Below are 19348 nucleotides of genomic sequence, written 5' to 3'. Positions count from 1 at the left end.
AATGCTGTTTTGATTTAGTCAGCTCCTGAATCTTTCCAGATCAGTTCAGTTCTGCAATGGGATTCAGCGTCCTAGCAAATTTCATTCATTATGATTTCATATCAATGAAGTTTTCCCTCTAGGTGGAGACAGCATCCAGGAATGGGTTGTACTCGTCTGTTCAGATGAAGGATTGAGTCTGTTAAAGTTGTAAGTCCCACCCCCTGCTGCCAGGGCTTCCCGCTTTTGACTCAGCCCCTCAGACTGGACAGATGTGTTGGAGCTTTCTTTCTACAATCTCTTCCTATTTACTTTATTTATATATGAGAATTATTTCATCACAACTTTGGGTAACATGAGTTACCGTCTGACTCCCTTAAAAGGTTGAGTCGCCGGGGATGGTCACCGGCTTGAGCTTAATTGGCCTTTAAATTGCTCTCCATGAATAACAGGCATTCTGGAGCAGCAGAGGAGTCAAGCGCTCCCATAGCAGCTGAACGAAGTTAACTTTGGAAGGGAAGCCTTGCGCCCCGTCAGGCTGATCAGGCAGCTGTTTTACATCTACAGCCACCCGATTATTTTCTGTGATCAGTGGAGCTTCGCGCTCCCATCTGCCAACCTGTTAGTTTGGCAGCAACCTAGCGCTTCCCAGCATACAGCGGAGGCCATTGCTGCTTTATCAGGAGTGTCACACTCCATTTAAGTCCACAAACGTTGCCACCACCATTATAGGAGTCTCGCACTCCTTAAGTGACTGACAGGCCTTCGGGGCTTTCGCTTCCATTAACTAATGGCCATTTTCAGCACGGCGCTTCCATAGACAGCACACCGGCCTTAATTAGACTGATTGGCATTGTCACCGGCGACCAATTTAAGGAGGTTTGCATTCCAAGGACTAATCGGCTGCCCAGTTGCAGAGCTTCAAGCTCCATCGATTTGCAAGCCCAATTTTCACCCGGGGCTTTGCGCCCCATTACCAGCAGGGTTGCCATTTTTGGAGCTTCGCACTCTATTAACATCTGGGCCACCATTTTTCAGAGCTTCGCTGTACATTTACAACGGAACCGCCATTCTAATAACCACATCCCACTGATCAGGGGACCAATCTGTACAGCCTAGGCAGCCTGGTTATACTGACCATGACTGAGTGTGTCAGGGTGACGAGAGGACAAGCTCATCCTCCTTGTGGTATTGACAATTTAATTACTGCCATTGAGGGCAGTAAACAGGAAACAATGCCTAAGGCCCCATGTAAGTCCCGCAGAGATGGGGCCACAGACACGGACGAGATGGCGGCTTTGAGCCATACAACTGAAGATCCTTGGCCTTCCAAGTCTGACAAGAGCTCTGGGAAGGCTTCAAAGACTTCAGTGCAGAGCACCATATCCAAAGCATCCCAGAGAGCGGAAGAGCGCAGGGATCGGGCCCTACAGAAAATAAGTACAAAGGCCAGTAACATCAAATCTGCTAATTTGGCACCCTGGGCTGATCCTGACATCTCTGCTGTACCACAGACTACTCTGGATCAGATCTCCCTCTGGAATTTTCCATTGCCCATATCAACAGCAGAGTTATGAGGCGCCACTCCTGTTCCTCCACGGTCACCAAAAGACGGCAGAGCACCCAAGCAGCTTTCCCAGACAGCACATCTCTACTCCACAGGTTCAACGACAACAGTCTTGCCTCTTATTTCTGATCCTAGGTTTACCCTTCCAGTTCATTGTCACCAGGGTTCTCCAACAGACTGCTGGTTCCATCCCAGAAGAGCACTTTCTGAATTCTCTGCCCCTTCTGAGACACGCTCGGGACCTTATTCTGAGGACCTCCAGTCCTTTCAAGACCCTTCCTCCCCTACTCCTTCTCACGAGAGCTGACCATCGATCTTAGAGGAAGGGGACCGCAGGGAACCAGATCTATCTGAGGATGAAAGTTTGCAGCCAGAGGTTCCCACAGTTTCAGGGCTGTTTCCACCGAATGTCTTCAAATCCTTACTTTTCAAAGCCATCAATATAGCTGGTCTTGGTTCTCCCGCAGAAGGGCCGACACCACCAAGGCCCCAGCAGCCATCGATTTCCCTTTTTTCGGAACTGAACAAGACGGTGGACACAGTTCCTTCACCCCCTCTCTTGATGGATGTCGTGCAGCGCCAGTGGGTGAACCCCAGCTCTGCTCCTCTACCATCTTCTATGGATCGTCGCCTTTACAATATTGGCCCAGAGTTGACTAGGCTCCTCCAGACACCATCGTTGGATGCGCCTATTGCAGCATTGTGGTCCATCTCTACCATTCCCGGAGAGGCCGAAGATAGATCGCGACCTGAAGACAGGCATTCCAACCAGTCTTTCCTGAGAGTACACCAGGGAGCGGTCTGGGTGATATGCTCCGCCACCTTGGCATCTTTCTTCAATAGAGCAACTTTATTTTGGCTCAGGCAGTTGCTAGACAAGCTCCTCGCGGATGATACTCGACTACAGCAAGATCTTAATAAGGTCATAGCAGCAGTGCAATATTCGGCCAATGCAGCACTTCACTCGGCCCACTTTGCCTTCAAGACCATGGCCTCCATGGTGGCTCCTTTTCGCTTACTTTGGCTAAGACATTGGCAGGTGGATGCCTGCCACAAATGGTGCCTTGCTTCTGCCCCCTTTGCAGGGGACAAATTATTAGGAAGGAGATTATTTGTTGAGACTAAAGACAAGAGAAAAATATTGCCTTCTTCTCAGCGAGGGGGCAATTCTCGATTTTCCCAGTAGTTTGTTGCCCTCAGTTTTGGGGATCCATTTGGGGTACTGGGCCTTCCTATTCCCAGGGATCTTTCGGCCTGAGGCAGAGGGGAAACCAGGACAGGCCGGCGAGAGGTAGGCTCTTCCAAAGTAAACAGCCTTTCGAGGAGGAGAAGTCATTCATTCCGATGCCACAGATAACTACCATTCTAACCCTCCCATCGGGGGCAGACTGGCCCTCTTTGCCGACCAATGGGACGTTCTTACCTAAAATGCTTGGGTCAGGAATACTATAAGATCTGGACTATCTCTCGAATTCCTCTCCCCCCCCACCTTCCAGGTTCTTTATATGCTGTCCGGTTCCTAGAGAAAATGAGAGAAAGATCCTCATGAATTCGGCTGTCAAACACCTGGAAATTAGAGCTATCCAGAAGGTGCCAGAGGATCAACTCGGGCAAGGGTTCTATTCTCTTATTTATCATCCCAAATTCCTCGGGTGGATGGAGACCTATTCTAGATCCCAAAAGGCTGAACCGCTACATCATATATAAACAGTTCAAGATGCAATCTCTCCAAGCAATCCTTTCTGGCATTGGGAAGGTGACTTCCTCACCTCTATTGACCTTACTATACGTACCTGCATATCCCGAACCTTCCCGCTTATAGGAAGTATCTTAGATTTTATTATGCACGTACTCACTATCAATATCGAGCCTTGTCCTTTGGACTTTTTCAGTGCCTCGCAAGTTTACCAAAGTGCTGGCCACGGTGGCAAATCATCTCAGGGCCCGACCAGTATGTGTCCAGTTTTACTTGGATGACATTTTAATTCTGTCATCTTCTCTGCAACAGTCCCCTGAAGACCTCCAAATAATGATGCACATCCTCACACACCTTGGGTTCTCTATTAACATAGAGAAGAGTCATTTGACTCCCTCGACCCGATTGCTCCATCTTGGAGCAATAATAGACTCCATTCAGGGCAAGATGTATCTGTCTGAAGAGCGACAGGATAGTCTTAGGAACCTAGTCAGGAGAGTCCAGAGAGAATGTAAAGTACCACTAGCCCTGTTATCTCAGTTCCTGGGCAAAATGATTTCAGCCAATTCCATCACACCATGGGTGCGACTACATGCTAGGGACCCCCAGTGGTTTCTTTTACCTTTCCAGAGGGCGAGCAGAAGCATCTCGCCAGCCAAGGTCCAGGTCTCCACAGAGGTTCTACAGTCCCTCACCTGGTGGCGCTTATCAGCCATGACCAAGGGGTACCTGTTCCACGATCCTCAACATCCCATGGTGACAACGGACGCCAGCCTCTTCGGTTGGGCGGTGCATTTCCAGTCACAGGTGGCTCAGGGCAAGTGGACCACCCTCGATTTACAGCAGAACACCAACTGGCTGGAGCTACGAGCTGTTTCTCTGGCCCTACAACACTTTCAGATGCCAGTCATGGACAAGCACGTGTTGGTTCTAATCAACAAGGCAACCGCGAAAGCACACGTAAATCACTAAGGGGGGGACCAGATCCAAAGCTCTGATGCTGATAGCCAAGCACCTTTGCTTATGAGCAGAACACCACCTTGTTCCTTGACAGCAGAGCACATCTCTGGGGCATCCAACGTAGAGGTGGACTGATGGACCGCTTTGGAGGCGGACTTGTTTGCCACCCCAGAGAATTCGCAGCTCCAATGCTTTTATGCCAGATTTCCGGCACCAAAGGCAGAGGGGGCTCCTTTATGCCTTTCCCCCTCTCATTCCGAGGGTGGGGCGGAAGATTCTGGAGAAGAGGGCGGAGATAATCCTTCTGGCTCCTCATTGGCCCAGGAGGGCTTGGTTCGCCGATCTCAAGACCCTGTTATTGGCTCCACCCTGGAGGATCCCTCAGGGTGCAGCATTTCTCAGCCAGGGGGCATTGGTCCACTTGGACCCACAGTGGCTTCAACTGACCGCCTGGCACTTGAGTGGTGCACTCTGAGAGGGGACAGCCTTTCCTCCAGAGTCATCAGGACTATCCAAGCTTCTAGAAGGCCTTCTACAGAACGTATTTATTCTGCCACTTGGAGGACTTTTTGTGCTTGGTGCGGACATACAGGTATCTCCTCCCTCAGGCCTCGATAGCCTAGATCCTGGAATTTCTCCAGAATGGACTGGATAGTGGGCTATCGCCTAGCACCATTCAGAGGCAGGTGGCAGCTCTTTCATCTGTACTAACTTGTGGGTCCTTAAATTCTCTTTCTCAGCACCCCACTATCTGTAGGTTCCTCAAGGGTGCTACTAATTTGTGTCCCCCCCCGCATTGTACATGGGACTTGTCTCTCGTGCTGAGATCCCTCACTGAGATCCCTCACTATGAGTCCTTACGATCAGCCAGCCTTTGTCTCTTGTCCTATAAGGTCTCCTTCTTGCTGGCGATTACATCTGCCAGGTAGATTTCTGAAATTGCTTTTCTCGATGAGGAGCGATCTCTGCATTTTTCATGCAGATAGAGTAGTGCTATGACTGGATCCCTCCTTCATACCCAAGGTAAACACGTCATTTCATTGAATGCAAGAACTGATCTTACCCAACTTTTGCCCTCACCCTTCCCATTCCTTGGAAAGACAATGGCATACTTTGGATGTGAGGAGAGCTCTCCATATATACCTCAAGCGTTCTGCTGCCATAAGGAAGACAGAGTCATTGTTGATCTCTTTTATGCCACATTCCTTAGGTTGCAGGGTCACACCTGCCAGCATTGGTCGTTGGTTGCGACAGACAATAGCAAAGGTGTACAAGTTGTGGCACAGGTGACGGGCCACTCAATATGCAGCACCACTATGACAGTGGCATGGGCCACACAAGCATCTGTTGCGGAAATTTGCAGGGCGGTCACCCCTTCGCCATTTATTAGACACTATAAATTAGACTTATTCACCTCGGCTGAGGTAACATTTGGCTGCAGAATCTTGCAACAGGTCCACACGGCAGGGGAATCTTTGACTCAGACTGAAGTCTGCCCATAAACGGACAATTAGCTTTAGTATGTCCTATTCCTGGATGCTGTTTCCACCTAGAGGGAGAAGGGACGTTGGTCTTACCTGATATGCACCTTCTCATCAGTGGAGACAGCATCCAGCCCCTCCCTATGCTCAGTCTGGTCCTCATTTCCTTACTTCTGTCTTCTGCTCCACACGTCGAGTCTGATTCTTCATCTTCGCCAAAAGCGGGAAGCCCTGGCAACAGGGGGCGGGACTTACAACTTGGACAGACTCAGTCCTTCATCTGAACAACCCATTCCTGGATGCTGTCTCCACTAAAGAGAAGATGCGTATCAGGTAAGAGCAACGCCCCTTTTCTTGGCAATACTGCCATTGCATTCTGCTAACTAGAATATTTTTATTAGCCTATCTAACTATAGCCTTTAGGTTTTAAGTAGTTTTTAAGACATAATACTTATGTGTTTTTCAAGCTGGAAACTTTGCAACCATTTTATTGATTCTATTCATAAAAATGAATTTTTTTTATAGGTTCAGCTTCCTGGATCAAGTTTACAAGCTGCTGCCCAATCCTTAAATGTACAGGTAAGAATTACTATAAATTTCTCATCTGTCTCTGTCCATTTAGTTGAAATATGAGTAGTGTGACACAATAATTATTAGGGGATCAACAGCAGTTGATGCTGTTAAAACTATTAAAAACAGCTCCTTTTATATTACAAAAGCGGAGATCATCATCATCATTTTATTCTACCTTTTTCATATATCATTTTGGAAAATTATACAATGTTGGAGAAAAGACATTTATTTTCAATAGTTGAATCTAGAACTTGTTCATTTCTTTCAAAGATATATAGCTGACTGAATAAGCTTTGTGTATTGTATGATGCTACACCCAATTGTAATCCTCTGATTCTTACTATTAAGACATTCAAGCAATATATTAAAAAAAAAAGAAAAAGAATACAACAAATAGTATTTTGAAGTGGCTTCATTATATGAATGCTAAAGACCGAAGACTATTCTTGAAGCCCTCTAGAACACACATTTAGTTACAAATGATGCTTCTGAAAGGAGCAGGAAAAGTGACCTTCTTCTGTAAAAAAGAGGCTGAACATTGACTTGGTTGCCATGGTAATTTTTCAATCCCAGAGAGAGATGTTGGCAAACAGGCTATATCTCCAGTGCAGAATGTTTACAGTCCTGTGCTGTAATTATCTCTCAATGACTGGCAGAATTAATCAGAGCCTCTATGTTAATTAGCCTGCTCTGTGGTCCCCAAAACAGGTGGTGGAAAATATGCAAATCTATGCAGAATTTTAATGTTCTCCATAAGCGATTTTAATTAGCATAAACCCCTCTTTGGGCTTTTTCCCCCCCCATCTTTCTTTTGCTTTCTTGCTTCCATTTCCTACCTTGTGGCTATATATTAATTTGTTTTTCTATAAAATAGTTTAAATATGTAAACTGAGCTTGCCATTATAAATACCAGAACTTCACTGATTAGAAATAATATTTGTATTCTGAATCTGAGTGTTGGTTTTCTTTCCCTTGGTACTTTTTGATATACAAACATTTTAGTATCTTGTTTAAATTGAATGCCATATTGATAAAATGGATGCATGGAAATTGTGATCCTGTGATCCAAACCGTCGGTGTATTAGTATTGGTTTCCCCAGTAATTAATAGGGTTGGGCAATGTCACATACTTGGTGAAGGTGTGCATCTAAGAATTATCAGTAACATTGCATTGACTAGGAAAGTTTGGAAGCTTTAGCAGCACTAATTATTGTATTGGTTTAAACCAATGCATAAGTGATAAGGAGAAAATAAATCAGAGGCTTTATGTATTCAACATATTCATTTCTATCCAACTATGAAAATAACCTGAAATTACTGCTTTTTTGTTCCAAATATTTTGTTTTTTACTGGTGCGAAAGCAGATACAACCCCATCTATTATCTATGCTTACTTATAGACACGAATAAGTTTTTTTAAGTGTTTCTTTTTTAAAACAAATTAATTCACAATCAATGAACAGGGAAAACACTACAGTAGAATATGTTTTTGTCCACACTAATAACTGCTGTGTTCTACAAAGTTTGTATTTTTCTTTCTCTAGTCTAAATCTAATGAAGAATCTGGGGACACTCAGCAGCCAAGCCAGCCTTCACAGCAGCCTTCAGTTCAGGCGGCCATACCGCAAACACAGCTTATGTTGGCTGGAGGGCAGATAACTGGGGTAAGATCAGCTGTAGTGAATGAGAATGAGCAACCTTCTCAAGTTGTGGTATTAGCCAAACAACCCATAAAAGGAAAGTGAAGTAATCCCAGTGAATCTGAATTTATCAATATTATGCATTCCTGTAAATATAAGACAAGATGATAAAATTGAGATTGCTTTGGTTTTCCTGATAATTATTCTACGTAAAGAGAGCAATTACAAAAAATCTCTTTGCTGTTTCTTCTAAATATTTCATTTTTATACAACATTCTGGATTCTAATAGAGTAGTCTTTTGAAGTCTAAGCCCAGTATGTTGTATTAATGTTTAACTTTCACACTTTTAGTTTTATATGTGATGGCAATAGTTGTCCTTATCCTGGCTATGACAATATATTTACGTAAATATAAATACATTTGAAATCTCCTAAGCAAAGCAGCTCTATTGCAAAATATTAGTGATTATAGATATAACTTTAACAAAATCTCTCTGTCTAACCTGTTAGTGAATTTTTACACATTTGTTTTCTACTCTTCTAAAACTGAAACATAAATTTTAGAAGACAAGCAATTTGTGATGAAATCAGTAGCATCATAGAAACAGCAATGTAACTTATTACATTATTGAAATAAGAAATGTATTGGTGTCTCTGAAGTCACAATGAAATCACTCTCATATTCATGAATATTGAATCAGGTATTTTAATATTCATCCCAAAGTGTAACTTTGATTACATGTTTTGGTTTGTTGACATTCTCTTTTTCATATAGAAAAACAAACCTTAAATTAGCATTTTAAATGTTGGCATGAGATGAAAAACTCTTTACATGGGCTTTTCAGTTGAGCTCTTTGTGTATTTTTCAATTGAGCAAATGTATGCCGTAACAATAGCAAAATAACATATAAATCACAATTTTACTGTAATCTGAATATCATTCTTTAAGGCTTATGATAAGATTATGTATGAATGTTTGCATGGACCTATCCAGCATCCTTCAGGCTTACTGAAATGCTGTCTGGGTCATATTGCTGAAATGTTCTTGCCTGTAATATAGGGAGTGGATCCAGGTCTTTGAACCTAGCAGCTCTCTCATTACAGAAACTGGGAAGAATATTAATGTGTCAGAGGGAGTTCGATGCCACCTGTTTCATAGAGATAATGCATTTTTGGAAACTGGCAGCGATGTCAACTTACCAGTTCAATGTTATCAAAACAAAAAGACAGACGGAAGAGGGGGTGCCTTGGAAAGGAACAAATGGTGCACATGTTCCTCATCTATATCTTAAGGCATAATGGGAACGATGGAACATGGCAGGGATTCATACTAATATGAAGCAGCTGGAGTATTATCAGTTGTTTGGTAACCACAGCCAGTATTGCTATTTTTCATTCATCTGGCTAATCGCTTGTGCTTCTGGTGGATATAAATTTCCTTTCAAAGCCTGTCAATGATGGCTTGTTCTTTTTGCTTGCTATTTCCTGTCAGTGCTGTTTCTTTCCACCGCATGCTTGCTAATTACCTTTTTCACATTAATTTTGAAGAGGAGTCATAGAGAATCTTGCTTCTCTGATCTCAGCTGTACAAATGGTCACAAGCACATGCCAGCCCCAATTGGGTGATATAAAATTAACTGGATAGCTTGAGGTTTTTTTATTGAAGCAAAAAATATGAAATAGATTATTAAATAAAAACTCAGAAATTAACAGTAATATTTAAGAAAGCGGCTTTTCCTTTCTTTTATTAATGAATGTCCTAAAACTTGTTTCTAGCTTACGTTAACACCAGCCCAGCAGCAATTATTACTACAACAGGCACAGGCACAGTTGCTGGCAGCTGCAGTGCAGCATTCAGCCAGTCAGCAGCACAATGCTGCAGGGGCCACCATCTCAGCTTCTGCTGCAACGCCCATGACACAGATTCCTCTATCGCAGCCGATACAAATTGCACAGGTGAGGTTCAAACTGTTAATGGCTTTAGTTGGCCAAATATTCTTTTGTTGTTCACAGAACAGCTGAAGTTTAGATCCATTATATATCTTGTTGTGAGAATGTCTTGGGTACCCAGTAACTGCTGTGCCATATCCTTGTTGCAGAAAGTGTGTAACTTTTTAAATCTATCACTATTCAGTCCAGGAAGGAAAGATATTTTTTAAAAAAGTAGAAAGAGAGAGGAGGAAGCTTAGTTGATAAAGCTGAACTGTGGAATCAGCAAAGCAAAACTTCATGTCCAAATCTTCATATAACCTCTAGAACAGGGGTCCTCAACCTCTGGGCTGTGGCCCATTCGGAACCGGGCCACACAAATAGTGGGTGAGCACGTACACATGCACAGCTCCATTTGTGTGAGCGGCGTGCACATGCATCTGCCACTCTCACAAATGGAGCTGCGTGTGTGAACATGCATACCTGCCACGTGCAAAGAATTATCCCCTCTCCCCTGCCAGGCTAACAAGCCGGAAAGGTTGGGGAACCACTGCTCTAGAACCTTTTACACTAGGCAGAAGAAAATACTGTCATCATTTCCTTTATCATTAACAACATGGTTTTTCTTACTTGAATTTCTATTACAACTTACCATCAAATAACTATTTCTTATAATAGATTTAGTCATTGGAATCAATGATTTAGGAGATCATCCAAATGGCAGATCGACCATTAAGTCAAAATCCTTGTGCTGAGTATAGGAATCAAATTAATTCATTAGTGGCAAATAATAAATCAGCCTCAGCCTCTACCTGAACACATCTAGTAAAGGGAAGACCATTAATATTATTAGAGAACTGCTCTCATTGTTATAAAAGTTTGGCCTTGACCATTAATTTTAATGAGATTTTGATGAGATTTTGATGAGATTCATTAAGCAGATCTTTAAAAATTATGTAGTGACGTTTCTTGCCTTCTGTCTAGCTTCTATTATTAATATAGTTATATAACAATATTATATGATAGACTGATGGATAATATAAATAACAAAGCACTTATTTGCATATCATAAAATGATCTGTTTTTACCATTCCACTTGTTGAGTAATTTGTTACCTCTGATTTACCAATGTTTCAGTGGTCATCACGTGAATCCCATCAGTACAATTCCCAGTATTTCTTTTTTAATATAGAAAAACAATAAACATGATGATGATGATGATGATGATGAATTGGTCTTGGCCATCTACAAAGTGTGCATTGCTTCATTTATATTTCATCCCTTTTCTCATGCATAAATGGAGAAATCCTACACATTTTGGTGGCTAGAGAGGAGAAAAGGTAATAGAGAAAGGCAGTATCTTTTCCCCCTCTAAAAATGCCAGCTGCTTGCACAGAAGTAGGTGCATGAAAAAAGAGACAGAACCCATTAAATCTTCTTGTTATTAAAGGCTGCTGCAGAAAAATCTCAGTGGGGTCTGCCTTTTTCATGAATCAGTTGACCGATGAGAACAAAAATGGCTTTTCTCTTGCTGTTTCACAACTTTCCTATCAGCAAGGGACAGGTACAGAGAATAAAGGAGCCTGCCTGAAGCATCAGCATTTGCTGTTAAGGATTTATTTCTGTTATGAACATGGCAGCAAATCTGAAAACTTCAAAAGTTTTTCAGTGGAAGGAGTGATAAAATTTATTTTATCACATATTGTTCCATATATACCTTTCAACGGTGTACGCAGGTACTTTGTGTTCAGGGAACAAGATGTTTGGAGTCCTTCCTTTGGCTTTATTTTATTCTAAAAAGGAGAAGGGGGAGATGCTTGGTTTTGGATATCTCATATGTTTTCCTTCTTGAAGGATCTGCAGCATCTACAGCAGCTCCAGCAACAAAATCTCAATCTGCAACAGTTTGTCTTGGTGCATCCAACAACCAACTTGCAACCAGCACAGTTCATCATCTCACAAACACCGCAGGGGCAGCAGGGTAAGCAATACATTCCTGAGATTATCTTTTAGAGTTTTCCATACAGCAAATTCCTGTATTTTTGAGACACTGTTTTTTTTTTAAAAAAATGGTTACAAGCTTGCTTCTTTAGGGAAAAGAAAAAGAACCATTCTATTGAAACCAGATGACTGACTGTAGTCACCTGATCAGGATGTATCTACTCAGTGTCCCTTTATAAGAATCATTTATTCTGTGTGAAAGATAAAGAAATATATTTTTAAAATAGTTTTTCTTCTAATTGCATATTGATTAGTCAGCAACAAATTTACATTTCTTTGGAATGTTTAGAAGTTGTTCAGCTGTATCACTTATTGAAGCTTAAGCATATAAGTATAATAGTTAATTGGCTGAGCTTGTTCCCAGAAAATTCTACAGAATAGACATGCCATAAACCTTCAAGATGACTGTATTATGAGAATAGTATCTTTATATTATAGATCTTTTTTTTTCTTTTTGTCTTAAAGTGGGTGTCAAACTGGTGGGCCATAAGCTGGATGTATCACCCACAGGCCACATCCAGCCCAGCTCCGCAAAGGGGAAAAACGTCGCAATACGTCAAGTGATGGCAATGTGACGCCGCGAGTTTGACACCCATGGCTTAAAGGATGCTGGTACCTTGTAGATAAAGACAAAAAATTTGCCCTTCCCCGTTTCTTCCTTTTATCAGGTTACCATTTAAGGAGCAATTGTATCAACCATTATTAAACACTGGCTTTCTAGAAAATGGGATGGTAGTGCAATTTGCTAGAACAAAGGTTCATTAGTATATTGCTAATAATACCTGTGGAGAAATCTGGTAAGTAACAGCTAAGGGCTGAACCTCTATTTAGACATGGAACCCAGCAGAGAATTTCTAAGTAATGGCTTGGCTTACCACAGGATTCCCATATGGAGTTTCTGGCTAATAGCTCACAATGGGAGTTATGTGGACAAAACCCTCTGAACACTTTCCGGACAGGTCCTCTGAAATACGCTTGTGGTTAAACATCCAGAAGATGGTTCCATTATCTCTGTGGATAATCATGCAAGGATTTTTATTTTATTAACACCTAATAAAAGATACACACACGTTCACATATAGTGACAGGCTTTACACCAAGAATATAACATTTATCTCAGCTTCTCCACAGCGGCTCTCTTATTGGATAAGACTACATATTTTTGGCGTGGGTTAAATTTTGATTAGGTTGAATTTAAATGTTCAGGTATAGATTTAGGTAAGGTTTAGAACTTAGAAACTGATATCAAAAGTTGCTAATTGCTATTAAAATTCCTATGTACTTTCTTGGAAGTATAGATATTAACTATTGCATATGCTTCTTTTATGTATACTGAGAGCATATGCACCAAGACAAATTCCTTGTGTGTCCAATCACACTTGGCCAATAAAAAAAAATCTATTCTATTCTATTAAGACCATTAACTCCTGTAGTAAAGTTTCTAATATGAAGTAATTGTTTGCTATGTAACTTATCTATAGTATACCCAACTCTTAGAAATCACTCCAATTTGGATTTAATAAGAGGATGTGTTCTTAGTGCTTTAATATGATCATTTTATCTGGTGTGGCTTGGTCAGCAAGATTGAAAGCCATGTGCATTTGCTTTTAAACTATGCACAACTTCCTGTAACATCTGCAGTTCAAAAAACTGTCATTACTACGAATTGGAAGTAGGCTTCCTTTTCAATTACAAAAAAGGGGCTATTAATTTATGAGGTCTTAGGTTTTGTTTCATTTTTGCTATCCTTTTGAAAGAACAGGGAAGATGTGTATGTAAACTTTTTGAATTTTCTATAAACCCTGTATCTCCATCAAAATAATTGGAAGGAAGCATTAAGTCTTGTCCTTTCCTCTTCAGTAAAAATTACTGTATACAGTATCAAAAAAAAGGCCATCAATTTATAGGTAGTCCTCAACTTATAACAGTTCATTTAAGACCATTCAAAGTTGCAACGGCACTGAAAAAAATGACTTATGACCGTTTTTCACAGTTATAACCTTGGCAATATCTCCATGATCACGTGATCAAAATTCAGATGCTTGACAACTGGTTCACACTTACGTTGTTGCAGTGTCCCAGGGGTCATATGATCTCTTTTTGTGACCTTCTGACCAGCAAAGTTAATGGGGAAGCCAGATTCACTTAACCAGGTTATTAACTTATCAGCTGCAGTGATTCACTTAACTACTGTGGCAAGGAATGTCGTAAAATGGGGCAAAAGTCACTTAACAAATTCTCATTTAACAACAGAAATGTTGGGCTCAATTGTGGTCGTAAGTTGAAGACGACCTCTATTTGGCTTTTAAATGGACTGCTGTAGGCAAATTCATGGAGTTCAACAAGTAATATTGAACAATAGAATAAAGGGGCCATATCGTAAACCTGATTTGCTGAATATTTTTGATTAGCACAGAAAAATCACTCAATGCATTTATTATTTTTATAATTTAAGTACTGCCCAACACCACTGACTGTGAGTGGTTTGCAGTATAACAAAAACACAAAAACAAGCAAGATGGTATCCAGTTGTTCCAGATAAAACAATAGAAAAACATATACCACAAGATATTCTTTTCATGGTAACTAAAGGCCTGGGATGTCTCTAAGGCCTTCAGAATGTCACCAGGGTAAGAATCATACTGATTTCAGTGGGAATCTCATTCAGAAGGATAGGCATCGTAACAGAGAAATCACATTTCCTGGATCCTGATAGCACTGTTTAATCAAAAGACCCTGGAACCCACCAACTATATCAACACATATGGACCAGGCAGAAACCAGGGGAGATAGGTGGTCCATCAAATAATCTGTTCCTATGTTATGTATGGTTTTACAGATTATATCCAACATACTGAATCACACTTGGAGCATGCTGGCAACCAGTGCAGCTTGTAAAGTGGAGATCTCACATAGACAGTGATAGACATAGAAGTATGTCTATCACTGCCCACACTGCTGCATTCTGGACCAGTTGAAGCTTCTGAATGGTGTTCAAGGTAATCCCTATATATAGCACAGGGTAGTAATCAAGCCATGAGGTGAATGGAATATGACTGATTTTCTGAAGGGCTTCCCAATTTAGAAGGGGCACAACTGGTTCATCTAATGGAGCCAAAGGCCTTCCCACTTTTTCTATTCATGTCCTGCTTTGCCTGATCAGTTATCTGGTATACGCCTCAGTCATATACTGCACTACTTAAAGTAGATTTCATAACCTGAAGGCCAAGAGTTTTAAGTGACCCTCCAAACCAGGTTTTCCAAGCACCTATAAGTCTTTCGGATTCTTAATGTGATATAAAGGAAAATTAAATTTATTTAAAATTTAATTTAATCTCATACCTTTTTGCTTTATAATCTTTAGTCTGTAGCTCAGAATTAAAGTGCAGACTATGGCTTGAGAGACTGTGCTCACCTGAGTTATACTTTCAAAAGCACAATAACATAAGCTTAGCTAATATTTTTCTTCCTGCTCTGTTTCCACTGTTTTAAAGAAAATAATGGAGTTAATATAGACTTTGTTTAAAAGTAGGCTGAGCAACAAGTATGATACACATGAAGAAATGCGGTGCATTTTAGAACCCGTACTGCAGCAAACTATGCTAATTAATTTTATTTATGTAAATGCAATTCAATTTTCAGGTCTCCTGCAAGCGCAGAATCTCTTAACGCAACTACCTCAGCAAAGCCAAGCCAACCTCCTGCAGTCTCAGCCAAGCATCACTTTCACCTCTCAGGTCAGTTCATTGTTTATTTTGTTTTATTTATTCTACTAACTGATGAGATACAGTAGAATAAAAGAAATAGTGCGTGATTTGAATTCTTGGTCTCATTCTTCAGGATTATCAACCCAGGTGGCCTTCAAAATGCCTATCATGTCACCATCTATAGGTTCACATATTGCTGTGGTTGTTTCCAAAGCCACAAATTTACTGGACAAGAGGGCATGGAATGACATTACCAATTCAGTTTCATCTTCAATTGCCAGCAAACAAATATTTGGAAGGCTACTGGAAGCATAGTATTTTAGGCCAACCTTTTCAGCTTTGCTCACGCAAGTGGGAATGTGCGTACTCTCCCACCACTCCCATGGCCCGGATCTGAACGGCTCAAGTCCTGGTAGTGGGCCAGGGATTAGGGACCCCTGTTTTAGGGGAAAGGGAGAATGAGAGAGGAGTAATGCTGAATATTTCCTTCCCAAATATAGTCTTCATCATGATCACAGGTAAGTTAATGTCCTTTCCCCATTCTTGTGATATTAACCGTGGAAGGAAAAATAGAGATGTTCTGATATCTCTTTCTCTCCAAGAGGTTTCTTTCTATTATTCCAACAAGGTTTTAAAATGATATTTATTTCAATCCCGAATCTCCATTTGTTTATTTTCAGTGGATCATTTTGAATATTAACATTAGGAGAGTGAGAAGAAAAGTGTATCTCTATCCATTTTATCTATGCCATCAATGATTTTATATAATTCTATCATATCGTCCCACACCATTCTTATTGTTGTAGCCTTTCCTCATGAAAGCTGCTTCATCACAGCAATCATCTTCCCTTTTTTACATTAACTTCAATAATGACAAGCCATGATCAAATCTGTATACAATAGTCAAGGGTGATTGCAACATAGATTTATATAGTATTTTTTTTTTATTCAAAAAGTTTTACAAAAAAATTTTTTTTTCCCCTTTCCCCCCAACCCCTCTCCCTTCACAAACCCCCTCCCCACTCCCCCCCTGGCTTCCCGGAACAAACACAGGGTATAGTTAAAAATAAAACAAACATATGCTAAAAAAAATTTTTTTCCCAAAACTATTATACCAATTCTCCCTCTCTAGCTCTGACTTCCTCCTTACATAACCAAAATCCTTCAAAAACTTAACAATAAACAGTAATAAAATATATAGATCAGTAGAACAAATTAATCCTAAAATATTTAAAACCAGCTAAAGCATAAAAATCCAATCCAGTTCAGAGAATATCTCCCTTATAGCTTCTATAACCATATAATTTTCCCCCCAAGTCTTTCTTACATAAGATCTTTCGAGAATATTCTATTTAAAATTCAATACAACAGATTATACAATTTCAGTACAGGGAAATTACAATATCTATTCAACTTTAGTCCTTCCTTGTCAAAATCCACTATAAATCCAAATATCTAGTCTTTTATGATGGTTATAAAACATATAATCAACCCATTTCTTCCAAATCTTCCTTACGTATTGTCTTTCAGAAATGCTAAAATCTTTTTCTGTTAATATTTCAAAAAAAAAATTCTTTCAAAAATGATACTTTTGTCTCTTGCCATTTTTGATGCATTAGTCTCTGTCTTTCCTTCATTACTCCTTTTGAAAAGTCAGTCACAATATTTCCTAATAGTTCCTTATGTCCAAGAATCCACGAGTTACTGCCGTATATTCCCTCAATCCGAAAAGAGAACTCTTGGAAAGCATTAACCCTGTGAATTTTTCCATTTCTGGAGACAGCCTCCTGTAGCACAAATTCAGGCTTTTCATCCAAACTTTTTAAAAAAGGCTTCTTTACATCCATTCCATATTCCAAGTCCTGATTACTTTGGTTAATTTCCTCCAAACTCTCATCCAAAACGCCTCCATTTTTTTCCAATTCGTATTGTTGAGTAATTAAATACATTCTTTCTGTATAATCCTGTATAAAGTCACGAATCCATTCTTCTGAAAAACCTTCATGGCAAAGTTCTTGCTGAAAATCCCCTTATAAAATACTTAAACAAACTAAAATAATCCAACAATCCACAGTCCAGTACAATAAGATAAAATCTCCATTCAGTTTCACTTTCTCAACAAGTAAACGCCATTTTATTTCATTGTGTTGATTGTAGATGAGAGAAAAAAAAAATTTTTAAAAGAAAAAATAGAAGTCAGATTTAATACTTGCAATTTAAATGACTGATCTCCTGTGTTTTATTCCGTCTGCTTATAAATATCCATAACAATCAATTGAAGCAGAAGTGGTCGCTCTCTTCTCTGTCTGCTTAAAGCAGAAACACGCTGGGGCTGGAGCTTTGCAGAAGGAATTCCAGGGAACTTTCCCTTTCGAGTTCCCCAAACGGGGCCTCTAGAGAGAGCTCTACCTTTCCTTCTTCTTGCTCTTTCCCTTCCCCTTACCGGGGAAGGTACTTTCAGCCGTTGATTTTGCCGGCTTTTACAGAATCCCAGCGCGGGCGCCCTTAGGGCGTCCTTCGGAGAGAGCGGAGCCACCAGAAGCCGAAGATCTATATAGTATTATTATATCTGTAGTTCTATTCCCTTTCTATGATTCCATTCATGACATTTGTCTTTTGTACAGCAGCTGCTGTTTGCATTGACATTTTCAAGCTCTCCACTATTACACTGTTACAAGATCACCTTTCCTAGTCAGTTACTACCAGCTCAGATCCCATTAGATTTTTAAACACCAACATGTAACTCTTTACACCTGTTTACTTTGAACTATGTTTGCTTGGGGAAGTCTTTACAATCACTTTTGATTTAGCCGCCTTTCATTGCTGCTAGTCAGCCCTACTTCCATTTAATTTATATGGAATATAAATTATATCAGTTGTTCTGAAATAGATCTTTGAGGGACTTTCTCTTTGTATATCTCAGCATTGTGAGAATTGAGCATTTATGCCCACTCTCTGGTCGTTGGTTTTAATTAATTACTAATCCATGAGAGCACTTGACTTAGCCCAAAACTCTCTGGTGATGTTCTTTGATCAAAGCTTTTCAGAAATTGTGAAATATCTATTGAGTCATCCTTGTTCATATGCATACTGATAGCCTCTAAAATATCTAGACTTCCTTTTATATTACTATGAAATTATTAAACTATTAATTTCCTTCCAAATAGTTATGGTAATACTAATTTTAGCTGTTTCTAAAATTGAAATAATGTATTCACATGCACACACACCACACACACACATACACAAACCATATGCTATAACAGCTAGATAACCTGTGTATGTAAAAGAGATCGCAGTTTAAGCTGTTAATATTATCCCTAAACTGGTACATGAGAACCTGCCTACTGTACCTTAGACCCTCATTACAACTTGGTTAAATTAGTACAGTACGGTGTACATGGGTTTACCAGGACACTGTTGGCCATGTGATAATTGACACACATTCCTAGGAGTACATAGCACCAATACGACACATTGACTAATCAGTTTCCACGTAAAATTTAAATTGGCAGCTAGAGTGCAGTACTGCAGGCTACTTCTGCTAACTGCGGGCTGCATGCAATTTGGCAGTTCGAATCTCACCAGGCTCAAGGTTGACTCAGCCTTCCATCCTTCCACGGTGGGTAAAATGAGAACCCAGATTGTTGGAGGCAATATGCTGACCCTGTAAACCTCTTAGAGAGGGCTGCAAAGGCACTGTGAAGCAGTATATAAGTCAAAGTGCTATTGCTAAAATTTTAAATGCTGGTTTTAGCCTACAATGCCCTCTGTGGTTTGGGACCCTTTACAATTGCAGGACCCACCAACTCCTAC

At 40.4% G+C, this 19348-nt stretch overlaps 1 protein-coding gene across 12 annotated transcripts in view; it reads left to right on the top strand.

The window, feature by feature from the left end:
- Positions 1-19348, top strand: part of POU2F1 (POU class 2 homeobox 1) — a 112973-nt gene that overhangs the window by 71568 nt on the left and 22057 nt on the right. For 7 of the 12 annotated variants that reach the window (XM_058184871.1, XM_058184872.1, XM_058184881.1 and 4 more), the window contains 5 exons: positions 6209-6262; positions 7800-7919; positions 9672-9851; positions 11679-11805; positions 15468-15562. In XM_058184871.1, the coding sequence (XP_058040854.1) occupies positions 6209-6262; positions 7800-7919; positions 9672-9851; positions 11679-11805; positions 15468-15562 (576 nt within the window). The remainder of the gene's footprint in view (positions 1-6208; positions 6263-7799; positions 7920-9671; positions 9852-11678; positions 11806-15467; positions 15563-19348) is intronic. The other 5 variants (XM_058184874.1, XM_058184873.1, XM_058184880.1 and 2 more) reach the window with 3 other exon arrangements.

This window comes from Ahaetulla prasina, chromosome 5 (genome assembly GCF_028640845.1).
Source record: "Ahaetulla prasina isolate Xishuangbanna chromosome 5, ASM2864084v1, whole genome shotgun sequence".
In the NCBI taxonomy this organism is placed as follows: Eukaryota; Metazoa; Chordata; class Lepidosauria; order Squamata; family Colubridae; genus Ahaetulla; species Ahaetulla prasina.
The sequence above is the reverse complement of the archived record's forward strand: the minus strand, read 5'-3'. Positions and strand labels throughout refer to the sequence as shown.